Below are 17,057 nucleotides of genomic sequence, written 5' to 3' on the forward strand. Positions count from 1 at the left end.
ACTTGCCACCAGTCTAATTGAAAACAAAACAAAACAGAATAACAAATTTAAAAAACCCAAGCAAATGTAACAGATACAATAAACTAGGAAATAATAGACCATATTTATCAGTGTCCCAACTATTGTGTTTCCTGAGAGCATTAACAGAAATGACCATGTTATCTCCATGCTTCCTCCCCTTTTTGTACCAAAAGTGTCAACTTGTACAAATTCTTTACTTACATACTGAACTAATTTCTTTACACACCATTTTGTGTGTTAGATGACTAATCTGGTGACTTTCTATAATGGAATGACACGGGAAGAGCTATGGACATCATCTATCTGGACTTCTGTAAGTCCTCAACTCTCTCAGATCAATTTTGAAATACATGTCCCAGTCCTGCTTTTAAAGGAACAAGTGCTGAGGCTTCCAGGGAGTATCTTTCAGCCACATGAGAGGCTTACTGATAAAAAATATTTCCTGGTAGTTACTTAAACTTCTCTCATTTGTCCAGATTTATCCCATTTTTCTTTGTAAATCTTTGTTTAGATTTATCCCATGTATATCCTCAAAAGCTCTGATTATTACTTTCAGTGCAGGCATGAGTTCCTTTTCAATGCTTACAGAAAAGTATGATAAATGTGATACTTCCCTTCTTTACTTTCTGGGAAGTTGTCCTTAATTCTGATGTTTTTCCATGTGTTTAAAGAGTATTTTAAGAAGGAATTGCTCTGCTAGATACCAATAATTTTATTCTAGTTTTGGAAAAACAATAATGGAAAACTCAGTACTTGTGATTTTTCGAACGAGCCTGCACAAATCCTAGCAGAACACATGAAGAACAACCCCACCACTGAGAATACATTTAGTCTGTGTCTGCTGATCCTTGCACTAGTGAGTGAGCTCACCCTGTAAGTGGCACACTAGCCTACCTTGGCTGTCCACACCAGACTGCTCACCAAAACTGCATAGAGCAAGGCTTTGCCACAGAGAATGAGGTAAGTGAGCTTCAGAGAATTTCCATACCGCAAGTAGGACCCTGCAAATCAAGCACCATTTGTGTATTGAATTTTCATCATCATGAGAGACTAGATCTAATGTAGCTTTAATCAAATAAGAGCCCTTGAAGTCTTTAGCTAAGGGTCACAAAGGAACTAGAGTCGAATGAATGGCTTTGCTGGTACAAGACAGCAGGGGATAGGAAAGAACACCGTGATTCAAGGAACCAAAAGAGAAAGCAAGTCTAGGAAAGACAGAGATTGTCTTCACGCTAAGAATGTATGTCCTGATTGGGAGTGTTTAATCATTGTGTTGCCACATCTACTGAAAAACTAGGCTTTTCACATGAATCTCCTCTTAGGAACTCAAATTAAGCTGGATCACAAGATATTAATTTTTTTCACTTGTGGCCTTGTGAGTGTTGCTGATAAATGAGGGAAGTTTTAGATAGCCCAGAATAATATGGTATCTAGAACTTTTATTCCTATAGGTTTTTCACTCTTAAGCAATTGCAATAGTATTGAGACACCAGCCTGATCTTGCTTCAGCCTTAAGACTCCTGAAGCATCAAAAAAGTTGGTGAAAAACAGGAGTGTGCAAATATGTATACACAGAGGAAACAAACATGATTTTTAGTATGGGTGTCCCTGAAGTTTGGAGGGGTATGTAACTTGTAATGAGAAGTGCTTTGAATTTGAGACCAAGAAATACTGAGAATTCCAGATTCTGAATCTTGATGTCATAATCTCTTGGCCAAGTATGAATTTTTTCTTTCATGGCTGAGCAAACAGCTTCCCAACAGAGGCAGTGTAAAAGACTGAAGGAGATGATAAAAAGATGATAAATGGGACTCTATAGGAAGGTTCCACAATTTCCTCTGTTATTTCAAAAGGGAATCATAAAGAAGAGCTAACTGAAGTCTTTTTTCTTTTTTTTTTTTAATCTAACATATAATCACTTAGATGAGGAAGTACAAGTTATTCTTGTAGTAGCAATCTCACACACCTTGTACTTAGCATCAGTAAAAATGGAATGAAAATATATACAGATATTTGCTTGTGAGAAGACACACGTACCTTCTGTGAGTGCACAACCTGAAAGACAAAAATGAACTGAAAGTCACATTTCTCTTCAATGCAAACAGAACCCAAATTTTAGTTTCAGTTTACAATATCCTGCCTGATTAATTTTACTCTACTGTATATTTTATTATACTATAGATTTTACTATAATACGTAGATTTCTCAGTGAAAATCTGAAGAAACTTTTGAAAAACTATAGATGTATAATGATAATGTAGATATGGAGGCCCAGGAATATGAAGAGAAGTGTAAATACCTACATATTTGGTGCCACCCTGTATAGAAGTGGCACATAGATGTGTTTCACATCATAACCCACACCCTTTTGATTTGTGATTTCTAGTCTGTACGGCATGGTGGTACATATTTTTTACTCACCAGCATCACCGTAGATGAATTTGTGTATAGATTCCAGTGTTCCATTCTTAAAAAAATCAGCAACACACTCAAAACGATTCAAAGGGTTGAACCATTCCTGGGCTGAGATCCTCAGTCGGCTGGTCAGTGAGTAAGTACTCCCATTCTGTGTGGAAAACTCATCTGTTCCCACCCCTTCTGTCCTCTTAGCACCATTCACCTTCCAGACCAGATTCAAGTGGTCAGGGTAGAAACCAGAGGCCAGGCACACTAGCGTGGCCTTGCTCTTCTGTTGGATCTCTTGCTTTGATGGGGAAAAAATGGCCACAGCTGGAGGTATGATTTCATCGTCCTTCCCTGAAACGGAAAGCAATGTGACCCAGAGCCTCCATCACTGTCTTCAATCAGAAACCCTGAGAAGTTTTAGTATGTTTGTGCTGTGTGACTCCTGATACATCTGACCTTTTTACAACTATCTATTAGATGATTAAAATAGATAATAGATAGGTAGACATCAGGAAACTGAAAGCATTTCTCTTCACTCATTACATAGAAAATGGTCTGGATAAGTAAATGCATGAGTGCTTGAATTTCTAGTATTGTCTCTAGCAGAATAGGAAAGCTGAAAAGAAGCTGAGCAAACAGGTAGTGCCCAGTAGTGCCCAGTAGTGCTGTAGGGCCTGTATTCATACTATTGTACCAATAGATAAGAGTCTGTGTTATCAGGCACAAGCATCTTCAACTGACCATGTTCCATTCCTGGAGATACAGTATGGCACGATGGTTATTGCAGTGTTCAGAATTATACTGCCATGTGATTCTCTACATGGAGCCCCCCATCTAAGAAATGACTTGAAAGGAAAGAACTAATCTTTCTCACTGTCTGAAGTGAGGAACATTTTTAGTAGGCAACCTGAATCTGTCTGGGACAAGTTTTGCTTTAGGTCTTAACTTGCCATTCTTTTTTAAGTTTATGAAATATCTTTTTATGTTATTTATTATTTAGGTTATCCTAGGTATGAGAAGCCCTCATCCTAGACTATTCATCTTCCCAAAATGATGCAAGATTCTATATGTTCACAAACCAAAAGTTTTCCCCTGTCCTAAAGTGTGTAACACCTACATATACGATTAAAGACAACAGACTTTTACAGTCAAAAAGGATCTACAAGGCAACAATGTGATGTTATTCAGAAGAAAGGCAGTGACCTTAAAAGCTACCTTCCCCCCCACCATATACTTTTTTAGAGTGCTTTTTTTACTCATCTAACATGATAAACCCACCAGGTCCGCATGGTGCACATGGAAACAGGAATACAGAGAGGACTATGGATCCAAAGAAAAAACTTTTTTCGGTGTGAAGGCACTATAAATCATAGATGTTCTTCCTAATCACTCCCTCCTTTCTAGAGTGGAGAGAATTAGTAGAATTAGCAGAAACTTATATCTTGCATACATCTTGACCCCTAAGCCCTAGTGTTTGCTTTCAACTGTTGCCTTAATCATCATTGCCAGTGCTTACTCTACAAAGATCTCTGGCGTGCTTCTGTGAAAATGTGTGAGCTTGTACAGACTTCAGAAGAGGTAACTAGACAGTAATGGAGGTAAATCCCTAGGAGGTTTGTCACTCCTTTGCTTTCCTTCCAGTGGACACCAGGAAACATCGATTACTTTTACTGCTCCCTTCTAGTATTTGTCTTTATGAATTTTTTTCCTATCCCAAAAGTATGTCTGATTAAGTTCTTTGGCTCATAGCCTAAATAGCTAATGCATGAGGACATATAAACAGATAGGGAGGGCACAAAAGAAAAATGATAGAGATTTAACAGGCTAAAACACAAAAAGACAAAGAGGAAGGCTGGTGAAAAAGGCAGATAGAATGATAAAACTACTGGAAAGACAAAGAAAGCCAGACAATGACCGTGCTTGAAATGGAATAAGGAGACTGGTACAAGCAAGAGCAGAGACAATCAGAAAAATGTGTTATCAACAGCATATTCTGTTCTGACCTTCCACCACATTCATGGCAGACACCGGCACAATGCTTAATCACATCTATGCATAAACTCATGCATTCCCTGTCACACATTCTTCACCCACCTAAGGAAAAAAGTACCACAGTTCTTCCTTTCCCCTCACAGCAAGGTCATTTTCATGATTTCTTGTTATCTTTCACTCCTACTCTCATTTTAAAATCGTCAGTGCATATGCTACATATCATTAATGCAAAGGAAATTTTCAAGTGTCCTCCACATGGAGCAGGTGGGTTAATCACAGCTACTTACCTATAAATCTGAGCACAGGGCTGGCTCCAAAGGTAAGTAGCCCAGCTAAAAACCACAGCTGTACATGATCAGACTATAACCCACAGTGTCATGTTCTTCTTGATGGCCATTTAGTTCCTTAAAATGATACTGTTTAAAGGAGCAGGCACCAGTGTGTGTTTCTACAGTTTGCTATCAGATGTGGCAGTAGCAGATGGAAAATTTATTTTGCCCTGTGATTGCAAAATGCCTTGATATAGGTGATGTTAAATCCTTCCCTGGGAGGGGAAAAGGCAGAGAAAGTGAACAGGGGAAAAAGAGAAAGAATAGAGGAGAAAAGTGCACTGAGAGAAAAATAATATAGTCCTTTTTGAGAGTTAGAAGTCATGAAAAGGATTGTTAGAGGAAGTCATTTTCCCAAAGCAACTTTAAGCAACCATCTATGAAGAGGGGAGCAAAGCACCAGCAAGACTACTCTTTCTTTGATTCAGTTTGCATAAGAATCCAAACTCTACCTCTGAAATGTTGCTTTTGATTTTTTCATAGATGAACTGCAAAAACTCGTGGACCAAATAAGGATGTTTCATTCCCAACCTCTATGTTTTCTTGGAGAATGGGAGGAAATAGAAATATTTTTTCCTTTCTCCCTTCATGAAGTTCCCAGTAAGAGAAGACAGAGGCAATGGGTGCAGGGGTCTCAAAAGTTGTGCCTGCAAATCCTACTTCCATATTAGCACATCTCATTTTAATAAGCAACCAATAAAGCATTAATTCTGTCATCATGTCTGTATGAAAAATGATCATTATTCTGTTATTAATTAAGAATGGTCTTGTCCCCTGAATGAGCATCACATATATCACAGAGATTTGACTTCTGTCTTACCTATGACTGTGAGTTTTGTCCCACTGCCAAAGTCCAGTCTTTCATTATTCACACTGTTTTGCAGCTGCAGGAAAACCTCTCCTCTACTCTCAGCCCGCCTCCAAAGCTGTGGACTAACCCCCACCTCGTGCTTTTATTTTCTCTCTTCTCTTAGCTATGATTATTCAAGTTAGCTGCATAATTGACTAAGGTCAAGGAGGATCAGTGTATTGATTTTCATCATCTCAGGCACCTCAGATTCACACTGGATTTCAAAAAAATGTGCTGATCACTGCATTGTTCCTATGGATATTGAATTTTATCACTTGTAATAATTTTGATCTGCAGTTAAACGATGCAGTACAAAAGCCTGAGGCATCAATTCTTCTGATTCCAGGAACAACACAATGAGAAGAAGAGATCACCGTTATTTATTAGAGTCTTAGAAGCAGCTTTATTTTTCCCTGGATTTGGAGAAAGAATCCAGATGTGTGACCCAGAAAGAAACATTCCCTAAGAGATATTTTTATTTGAAATGAACCATATATTCTGTTTCTGTGGTTTTCAGTGGCCTTTTAGCATCTATTCTGAAATACTAAGACTGTTACCCTCAATGATTTTTTTATCACCATCCTGACTAGCCTGTTTTGTGGAAAGAAACTTGCTGTGCTGTGGAGAGTTGTTTTCTATAACAGTAAGGAATTAAACAGCTACAGAGAGTTGTTAGTATTGCTTATGATAAAGTTAAGTATTTATTTGTGGCTTCTGTTGTGTCAACTAAAAATGCTAGCACACTTATTTGTCTCTCCCAGTTATCTGAGATAACACATGCTTTAGTTTACTCTGAAAAAGATCCTAATTTGTTTGTAGAGTCTTGATTTTGTTTTCTAGACCTGTCCAAAGTGTAACTGTAACTCAGTTCTTTCTAAACAGATAGCCTTTCATTGACTTGTCCTTAATCACCTGTAGCCCAGGAGAAATAGCATTATAAATAGTTATACTTTTGGGGAACAGTGATTTTTGCAGATGTCAATATATTAAGACAATATACTTACTATAGGTACATATTTTTTAACCCATTCCTCATCCTAATTCTTTCTGTGGTCCACTTTGTGTTCATTGAAAATGCATTTATTCAGTTCCCCAAAGTGAAACGTGTGTCCATACCTTCAGTACTAAACACAGTCTGTTCTCCAAAGTAAACTGGGTTACTACCACATCAGGGAAACAATAATGAAAGGGAGAATAAGGTTGAAGAGAAGTTCTCTAAAGAGAAGACTTGGGATTTGAAGAGATTTTAGAAAGAAAACAAAAATTTCTTACCTATTACCGTAAGTTTTGTGCCATCGCCGAAAAACACGTTATTGGTATTCACGGTGACAAAGTGTTGTATCATAAGCTAAGAAAATTGATGCACTGCAGTTGACTTTAATAAGCAGAAGCTTAAGCAGTGTTTACTGTATTTCGGATCCCAAAGATCCCTCAGTCTCTGTCTGAAGGGTTTTGGCAGAGAACCAGCTTGAAATCCCACTATTTAATCTGCAGCATTTATAAAATCATTTTGGTGAGTTTTTTTATACTTATTTTTATTGTCCACATTTCACCTCAAGTTGTTTTACAACCTTTCTCTAATCTCATGTTATCTCATTGATATTACCTGCTATTCTTGTTTTTCAGATGTAGAAACCATGCAGATATACCCAAAGTGGTAGAGGTTGTCATTGTCTAGAAATATAATTCGTCTACAACTAGAGCTTCCTTGCTGTCAGTCTTGTACTCTAAACATCATTAAGCTTTCCTTTCTGTGGAATTAAGAATCAAATAATACTTGCTTTGTGGTTGTCATAGTCACATGCCTTTTCATTCATCTTGAATAGTCTTTCAGGATCCCACTCAATTTTCTGACAGGTTAAAAGTAATCCACACAAGGAGAGTCCAGAAGAATCAGTTGGTTTACCTCAGACAAACCCTTGATAACCATTAGGAAGAACTGCAGTGAGACAGTATGGAGGATTAGAGGAAATCTTTGTGCTCACAGGCATGAGTCAGTCAGTGGAAACTGGAGGTTTAAGAGAGAAAGCCTCAACACTTTTTATATGGTGCCTCTGAGAGATACCTACTACACATCAGAATTCTTTTTCTGATAATACTTTTATCACATTAATAAAGAACCATTTTATGGTCTGTTGTAAACATTATCACACCAGAAAAAAATACTAATTCTCTGCTTCAAATACTCTGATAGGTTTTAGGGTGCATCTGCAGCCAATATGATTTGCCAAAAATTATTTAAATTACTCAAAATCTCCTAGTTAGTTTTCCAGAGAGGGCTGGCTGAGTTCTCAGATGATGAAAGCAAGTTCTAGCACACTAGGTCTGTCAAAAAAAACCCCAAGAACATGCCTGCTGTGCTGCAGAATTCTCTGTAGCTGTCTTAACACCCTCTCCCACGAGCCTTATGCACATACGGGTTTTTGTAAAGGCCTCCTGGGGAATGTATCATTGTGGAACCCCTGTCCCCACAACGATACACCCTCATACAAAAACAATCCCCACCCATGGCTCCGCCCTCCCATTTTTGTCACCGTGAAAGATTTCCATGGGGACCACAGGCCACATCCTTCCTCTGCCATTGCTGTTTATGCTTGATAGTCTGATTACCTTTTAGTGTATTCCTTACCCCTGAATTTATAATCCCAGCTTTTTTTTCATATAGCCAAAAAGTAATATTTTTTTTCTTTCATTGGCTGGTTTTAAATTTAGTTATTTTTCACACAGTGACTTCATGACAATGTTCATGCTACTTTTCCTTCCCACTTTTTTTTTTCTTCTGCCCCAGGATGATAAATGGAACTCAAGCGCACAGCGACTGGTTTGCATTGAGAGTGATCTGTTTACTATAGACTGGTATTTCTGTTTATAGCCTGGCCTGATTGTGAATATCCTCTTTGGTCTGTGCTGCACGTGTGACGGTTGCTCTGAAAGGGAGGGAAGTACAGCGCTGAGCTCTTAAGTTCGTCTTCCTGTTACAGGAAGCACAAGCTTCTGCCAGGTGCCTGTGACCTTGATTATGAAAAGGCTTCATCTAGGAGGGTGTTCAACAAAGGGCCACAAAGATGATTAAAGGACTGGAACATCTCACATAGGAGGAGGGGCTGAGGGAGCTGGGACTGTTTAGCCTAGACAAATATTGTGGTTTAAGACCACCTGGAAACTAAGCACCACACAGCCGCTCACTCACTGCCCCCCAGTGGGATGGGAGAGAGAATCGGAAGTGTAAAAGCGAGAAAACTCAGAAAACTCGTGGCCTGAGATAAAGACAATTCAATAGGTAAGGCAAAAGCCGCTTGTGCAAGCAAAGCAAAATAAGGAATTCGTTCACTGCTTCCCATCAGCATGCAGGTGTTCAAACGTCTTCAGGAAAGCAGAGCTCCATCACATGTAATGGTTACTTCGGAAGACAAGTGCCATCACTCCAAATGTCCCCCCCTTCCTTCTTCTGCCCCCAGATTAATATGCAGAGCATGATGCCATAGAGTATGGAATATTCCTTTGGCCAGTTGGGGTCAGCTGTCTCAGCTGTGTCTCCTTCCAGCTTCTTGTGTACCCCCAGCCTCCTTGCTGGCAGGGCAGTGTGAGAAGCTGAAAAATCCTTGACTTAGTATAAACACTGCTCAGCAACAACTAAAACATCAGTGTGTTATCAACATTATTCTCATCCTAAATCCAAACCACAGTATTATACCAGCTACTGGAAAGAAAATTAAATATACTGCAGCAAAAACCAGCACAAGAGAGAAGGCTCAGGAGGGATCTGATTACTCTACATAAGTACTTGAAGGGAATGTGCAAAGAGCATGGAGACAGGCTCTTTTCAGTGGTGCCCAGTGACAGAACCAGAAGCAATGAGCACAAACAAAAAACACAGGAGGTTCTTTCTGAACACAAGGAAACACTTTGTCACTGCGAGGGTGACTACGCACTGGAATAGATTGCCTAGGGAGGATGTGGATTCTCCATGCTCACAGATGTTCAAAAGCTGTCTAGACCCAGTCCTGGGCCCCTGGCTCTAGATGTCCCTGCTTGAGCAGGGGGTTTACACAAGATGACCTTTAAAGACTCCTTCCAAGCTCAACCATTCCATGATTCTTTGATTCTATGACTCTGCAAAACCCTCACAGTAGTTGCAGGATGAACACATCACATGGTATAGCATCATTATCTGCATAGAGATGTGATTTTAAACATCTTCTCCTTCCATCATCTTATCTTTTGGGTAGCCAATATAATCTCTAGACTGCAGGTAGGCTATTGTTGACAAACTGATATTCATTATGAATATACAGCTGTTTACACAGATGTGCCTGAGATGTCAGTGCTGAGCATCTAAAATAAGTACCTTTGACTATAGTTTCTGTAGTTACAGCTCCCCTGCCACCTTCTACAGCAGGAGACAAAGGAGAATCAATATGAGGACAGGGAGTGTGACAAGGAGGAAAGTAGCTGTTTCATGAGAAGCCTCTTAGAATAGATGCTTTTTGTGCAGTGTCTCTTCAAGCTGGCAAAACAATTACTGCATGGGAGAAAATTGTACCTCAGAGCTCTAATAGGGAACTGTGACTGCAGAAAGATAGCAATGACCACTCGAGATCACTGTAGTTTTCTATGACCACCTGGAAATTGCACAGCTGTGACCAATCAATAGCCAGCTCATTAATCTGCTGAACATTGAAAGGCTACTGATAAGTTTGTTTTCATAGGGCCTTAAATTTGCATTTGCTACTCTAAACTAAAAATGCTCAAGAGTTGAGAAATAGAAAAGGATCCTTCCTCTGTTATGTTCCCAGAGCTGATAAAGCTGTTTTGCAGTGTTTCTGCCAGAGGTTTGAGCTAGGACAGTAACATTACGATTTTCAGGAACTGGTAATTTACTAGAAGAAAATTAAAAAAAAAAAAAAATTAAAAAATCACCCAAAAGTCACTCTCAAAGTTGCTACCATGGTGTTTACATTACTTAATGATTCTAGAATAAACTACTTTTCCTAAAACTTTCACAGAGAATTTGGATCACTGGTAATAATTCCAGACAACAACAGTGTTTGGTACCTGTGTAAAGATGATCTCTATATAAGATCAAAGGCTGAAGAGAATAAGGAGCTCAGTGTGCCTCTGCTCTGTGAGAGAGAATGCTTTCCCATTGCTTCCCTGCTCTATGTCTGTCACCTGGTATGAACAATGAGTAGACCATGGATCTGAGAGTCTTCTGGGGAGCAGATGAGTGCTCCCCGGGAGCAAGGAATGGTATATTACACTTCTTGCTGAGCAGCTCCTGGAGTCAGAAGAATATTCACTACCAGGTTGTGCAAGGACTGGTGTGTGAAGCTGAATCTTTCAGAAATGCCTTTGAAGGACTGGAGTAAGTCTGGAATGCAACTAGATTTAGCCTCTTCAGAGCCTTCACTGTGTCCAGGGTGAGACTACAATGAACATGAGTTTCTGTCATGAACCCAAATTTCCCTACCCAAGAACAGTTTAGCTTCTTTTAGAGCAGAGCTTGGATGCAAAGTCACATTTATGTAGCGTGGTCGATCAGGAGACTAGGACCCTGACATGAAAACGAGTGATTCATCCTGGGAGTACAAAAGTCTTCTAGCAATTTTGGTGAAATGGAGTGTGAAGGTCTTTTACAGGACATGCTCCCAGCTGATTCCTGCTCCTTGCTCTCATCAGCTATTCTCATCACCTCCCACTTCTTTTTTTTTTTTTTTTTTTTTTTTTTTTTCTGTAATCAAATAGTATGTTTCACTTCAGCATATCCAGGTTTGCCACATGAGTGAGCAGCATAGCATATTTGCTCGCTGTGATAGGTACGTGCTTCATATGCTGTGTCTTCCATATGAGCATATGAGACAACTGTCAGTGCTCAGTGGTATGCAGACTGCCAAAGACAGGACCTAAAATCAGAAGCACAAAATACTCAAGTGTATAGCCATACTTTATTATAAACGATACTTTTTGCTCTTTTATGTGCTGTTTCTTTTTCTTTGAAAAAAGATAAGTCCTAGTTTATGTGATAAAAACAGCTTTCTGTGGTTTCATTTTCTGCCCATGAGATTTTGCTGTGAAGAGATGCCTTGGTCCAGCTCAAAACTGTGTGCATTTCTGTAGCACAGAAGAGAGGTATCCTAAAATTAAACGGTGTGTGGAGCAGATGAATAAAAGTGCTGCAGGGCTTTACACTGTTACTTGTAAAGCTGACAAGGAGCTGTCCCTTCCACAATGGAAGGTATGGCTGGTCCCCTGGGTATGTTTCCTCCCACCTGTACTGGCGCCATCTTCATATGTCCATAATCAGAGGAAGGACTCTCCTCCCACACCAATCAATGTCTCATTGGGCACCTCTGTCTTTGAGTGGATCATCAGTATGTGGAAGAACCTTGAATTCTCCTCCTGCTTTGTACTCTTTTCTTGGTGCCATAGTGGGGTCCATGGGGAATTAGTGGCCCATAACATGACTGTGCTTCTGTAGCACCAGTCCTAAGAAGTATCTGCTGCCTTTCACTAGCCATATCAGCAGTACCTCAGTTCTTAATGTTGATCTATGGGTTTGCATTTCTGAAGGTTTTTTGTCTTTTAACTAGATGTTGCTGCACTGCTTTGTCTGTCTCTCTTCCCTCCAAGAAGTCCTGGCTCTATTCCCCTACTTCTTCCTTGTCTGTCTTCTACTCTTCCTCTGCTCCTCTCTCATCTGTCCAGCTCACATTTTTCAGAGACTCCATCATCATCTCTCATTCAGGCGAGTTGGGGATTTTATCTTAGTGCTCAATCCCCTTGCAGTACTGTGCGATCACTCGCAGCACAGAAATACATGGCTGCATCCTTGGATGTCACATTCTTGATTGTCATCACAGAGTGATCATTATTGTCTCTGTTTATCCCAAATTTGGCCTCACTGTAACCTTCCTCATAAAAGTTCTGCATCCATGTAGAAGTACTGGCTACTAACCTCAGACCGTTTCCTGGAGGCTGCTGGTACCAGAACATATAGGCAAACCTGGTATTATTCTGATAGCAGAAGATGTCCACAGTCTCTCCAGCATTCTTAATGGTTTCTTCTGGCCACTGTGTGATGAGGCTTCCCACGCCAGCACCTGCATGAGTAAGAGAGAAAAAGAGAAAGGGAGGAGAAGTAATACAGATGATGGCTAAAAAGGGTCCTTTACCTCACACCAGCCCTGTGTGACCCAGATGAGGGCTGTGCTGCAGATCAATCTGTTGTCTCTCACCAGGTAAAAGAGCAAGCAGAACAGTCAGCATGGCCCTCCAGCTGTCCCAGAACAGTGTGTTACTGCTCTTCGTGAGTTAAGGGAGTCTAGAGAGACTGATGCCCCTCCCCTTGTTCTGATTTTTCCATCAAGCTTGGGCAGAGAAGAGAGAAGGGACAGTCCACCTTTGATACCCAGTTTGGTGAGCTATTAAAAGCAAAGCTAAGTATTCATGTGGCTGTACATTTTGCTTTAGCCTTTCCACAAGACAGGCAGTGTTCTGACAAAAATGTAGAATTGTTTGCAAACCAGTAGGTTGTTATTTGAATGTCATATTGTCTGTCATTCCATCATTGTGCATGTCTGGGTATTGGCTGTCAGCCATGAACCTGGGAATATTTACCTCATAATTTTTTTTTTTTTACTCATTTACACCTATAGATATAACTTGGGCCATCTTTCCAGAATGGTTTACTCCAATAAATGTGAACATGAATTTTTTCATTCTGGAGAGATGTTCTTAATACCTGAAAGATATCTCACAACTCAGAACTTATATTAGACAGAAGCAAAGATGATAGACCAAGTCACAAAAATAATGTTTAATCACATCTTAATTTCTTCAGTTTTCCAGTCAGGAAAGCATATTCTCTGCAGTTTAATCTTTCAGGAAGCTCTAATTACAAAAAGCAAGACAGCTCTGCCAGCCTTTTCTTCTGAAAGCAAAAACTGTGGTTAGACATTAGCCTCATGAACAGTCTGGTTTCTTCTAGCCTGCCAAGTACATCTTAGTTAGCCTTATCTTAACCTATATCACCCTCTGTTCTTTTCTGAATATGTAAGATTAAAAAAAACTTGTATTATTGTAGCTTGTTATTTTCTTGCTAGTACTTTGAATGAAATATACATATTCAGTTTCAATGATCTTCAGTAATCTTCATATTGCATCTCCCAGAAAATAAGCAATTTTACTGAGGTTTTCTCTTTTTCTTTCTATTTTGTTGATATCCCCCCTCTCATGTTTGCCTGAAGCTCTAGTGAGATTAGTATCTTCCCCTAACTATATACCATGTTCTGTCTGTGAGCCTGGCAATACTATACTTTTTCTGGACCTAAGGCTGAGTTCTTAGGGTCAGACCAGGATTCAGAGCAGTGTGAATCTCAAAAAATTTGGTAATGAATGTTCCCTGTCTCAATTTTTTAATCCTGCTTTTTAAGAAAATGACAGAAATTACCTTAGAATCTATAGCTTCTTCCCAGACAGGAAAGAAAATAAATTCACCTGGACAGGGTGCTGGGCCATCTTGTCTAGACTGTGCTTTTGGCCCTAGAGGTCCCTTCCAACCTGGAATTCTATGATTCAGTGATTGATTCTATATCATGTATAAAAGTTTTGTATGATCTCCAGTGTCATGGACACTTAGCATATGAGAAGTAGGGTTTTGACCATGGCTCCTGTTCAGTCCCTGCCAGTTCTTGCCACTGCAGGTTTTCTCAGGAGAAACTATTCTTTACCCATGCTCCAGCAAGTGTGAGCCCTGTACTAGATGTATTACAGTTTCAGTGACTTGTTAAAGAACTGTAGACAATACAGAATTTTTTTTTCATTACCTTCCATATCTTTTACATTTTTCTTTGATTTTTTGTGTGGTTTTCAAAGTCAATACAGCAGTTAGCAAATGGGTTTGACCCAATTTAATATGCCTTTATATTCTTTTATGATTTTGACACAGATGATCCATTCATGAATATATTTAGCATTTACTCCCCTTCTTCTGTCATGGAAATCTTGTCCTGATTTTGCTTGTTCTCCATCTGAATTTATCTTGCCTTTTCTAGGGCCCTTTCTTTCTTGCCCTAGCCTTTCTGCTAGGATGGGACACCTTGAGACACTCCCATGGGCCATGTTGAGACAGCTCAGTGGGACACTGCTGCTTTGATGAATGTCCTAAAATGACCCCTACATGTCTTATGCATGGAGACACTACAGGAGTTTTAGTTTTATTTTTGTCTGTCATGCTGGACCTGTTTAAAAACTTCTAGTGGTAGTCAGACCTCAAGTCCTGGAGGGAGAAACTGTTTTAGAGGCTTGATGGGAAATGAAAGAGAATATGGAGACTGTGGGAATTAATTTTAAGGTTATGCTGTGTAAGAACTCTGAGATAAGGTGAAATCATTTCAGTGCAACTGGACTCTACCTTTTTCTCTAGTCAGATGCATTAGAATTTATTACTCATTCCAGGACAAAGATTTTTATTTAAAGCAACCTTTCTGTCTCAGGAAACAAAAATGAAGAAAGTATTTGGAAGGTGTAATTCAGGACCTCTAGTGTGTCTCTCAGGAACTGCATAACATGTTGCTGCCTCCTGAAGAGTAGCTAGATGGACAGCCCTTCTGCTTTTCAGTCCAAAACATCTAATTCTTTCAGTCTGTTTTCTTTTAAGATTAAAGAAAAACCAAGGGAAAGCAAAAAATTACCAAGGTAAAGACAGGTATGGTCGTACTTCCCCCTGGATTTGGGGAACAACAGATGTGGGGAAAATAGAGGAATAAAGTTATAAATGGGACCAGTTACAGGTAAACTGGTTGCTGGTGAGTATGCTTCTCTGGCCATGTCTTGTGCCTGCTTAGCTCAGTGTATCCATGTCTTATTAGATTCCATTTCTCAGTATTTCCCTGAGGGAGGGGCTCTCTCTTCTGTGTGCGTGTGTTTTGTGCGTGGAGGTCTAAGTGCTGGGAAATGGAGTCAGACCGCAGGTACCAGCAACTGGAGATACCAAAGTGAGTGAACTTAAGGACCAGAAACTGGAGTAGAGCCACAGGTAAGAGTGGTCTCGTGTCTGTCATGCCAGTAGCTGAGGCAAGGGACCATATGTGATCACTAGTGAACACGAAGTCAGACTAGATGGCAGGTAAGTGAAGTAACCGAGGTTCCAGGTGTGTGCATGTGTGTCTCTAATGGCAAAATCGGTGGGAGGTAGCAAGCAGAGGGAGCAGGGGAGTTCCAGACACCTGCTGAGGAGGAGAGGTGTGTGGGGTGGGTCTGTGTGCATGTACTAGCAATTGGAAGGGGGATGCAGGACTTGGTCATAGGTCCTCATAGGTCCAAGTGCCAGCAAATGTGGTGACTGGGATCCAGGGGCAGCTACTGGACAGACTCAGTGTCTGAGTACAACTATGGAAAGGATGCACATTGTACATATGTATACATATATTTCCCACTATTGAACCCTCATCCAGTTCAACCAGAGAGGGACACAAAATGAGGCCATTGGTGCTGTTTCTGCTTATGTGAGTGGTGGGTGTGTCTAGCTGAGTTGATCTGTGTGGTCGGCTGTATATACATGTATATATATGTTGTATAGATGTGTGTCTACTGGGAATATATTCTCAGCCTTGCTACCAGCTGGGCCAGGGGACATGAAGCTGTGGCAGTCTCTTCTCTGTCAGGCTACCAGATTCAGCCCAAACTAATGGTGAGCAACAGGGAAAGCAGTGAGATCTCCTCCTTAAGGGAAAAAGAAACCGTAGAAGAGATGTGACAATGAGGAAAGGACTGAGGTACACTGCCTACATGGAAGAGAACCAAAGGAACAAGGAAAGGCTTCCTACTGAAGAGTGTTTAACAAAAGTTGGAAACAACAAAAATTGGCTTAGCAGAGGTTTGTGCTGGATTTGGAAACTGATGTCATCAAACAAAGATTGGCTTTTCAGTCCTGAATGATAGAGAAAAATTGTCTTTGCAACACAAGGAAGGCACTGGTACCATTTTCAGAGCTACATACAGGCTTAGTACATAAGGCCAGGACTAGGACTGTACCCAGGCCACCCGTGACTGTGGGCAATGACGATCAGATGGCTCTTTATTCTTACAGGATTTAAGGCACCTCAGGCAACTTTCTTTCACTAGCCTACAGTGGTACTGAAGATTCTCTAGGGCCACCAGTTTGCAGATATTTCTTAAAGAAATCTTTCCTCCTCAGGCGAGTCATCCCAGATCCCTTCCCTGGTCAGACCCATGCTGGTCCTTTCACACATAATCTCCAACCAGTCCATTCTAATTCCATTTCTAAACCAGCTGTATCTGCTTGTCTGGTGCAAATTCCCCTTTCTACACCCATTCAAATTCACTGGCTGCCAGATCTAGGCTCCTTCCTCAGCTTTTTCGAACCACCTGACTTTCGACCTCATGAGCTTTTTCGAGCCCCTCTTTGGCCTCCCTTTTCTTTCCCAAACTCTCCATCC

General features: G+C 40.3%; 1 gene segment (V, D, J or C); it reads right to left on the minus strand.

Moving 5' to 3' along the window:
- Positions 1 to 915: 915 nt before the first annotated feature.
- Positions 916 to 12,864, minus strand: LOC104520270 (T-cell receptor beta-1 chain C region-like; the record flags this gene model as incomplete). The annotated part of the segment is given in 7 exon segments: positions 916 to 1,022; positions 2,059 to 2,076; positions 2,443 to 2,778; positions 6,871 to 6,914; positions 8,240 to 8,247; positions 12,388 to 12,698; positions 12,834 to 12,864. Coding segments are annotated over 7 exon segments (855 nt in total), but the record flags the coding sequence as incomplete, so codon positions are not given.
- Positions 12,865 to 17,057: the final 4,193 nt, after the last annotated feature.

The sequence above is a fragment of the Antrostomus carolinensis genome, unplaced genomic scaffold, assembly GCF_000700745.2.
Source record: "Antrostomus carolinensis isolate BGI_N321 unplaced genomic scaffold, ASM70074v2 scaffold36560, whole genome shotgun sequence".
NCBI lineage: Eukaryota > Metazoa > Chordata > Aves > Caprimulgiformes > Caprimulgidae > Antrostomus > Antrostomus carolinensis.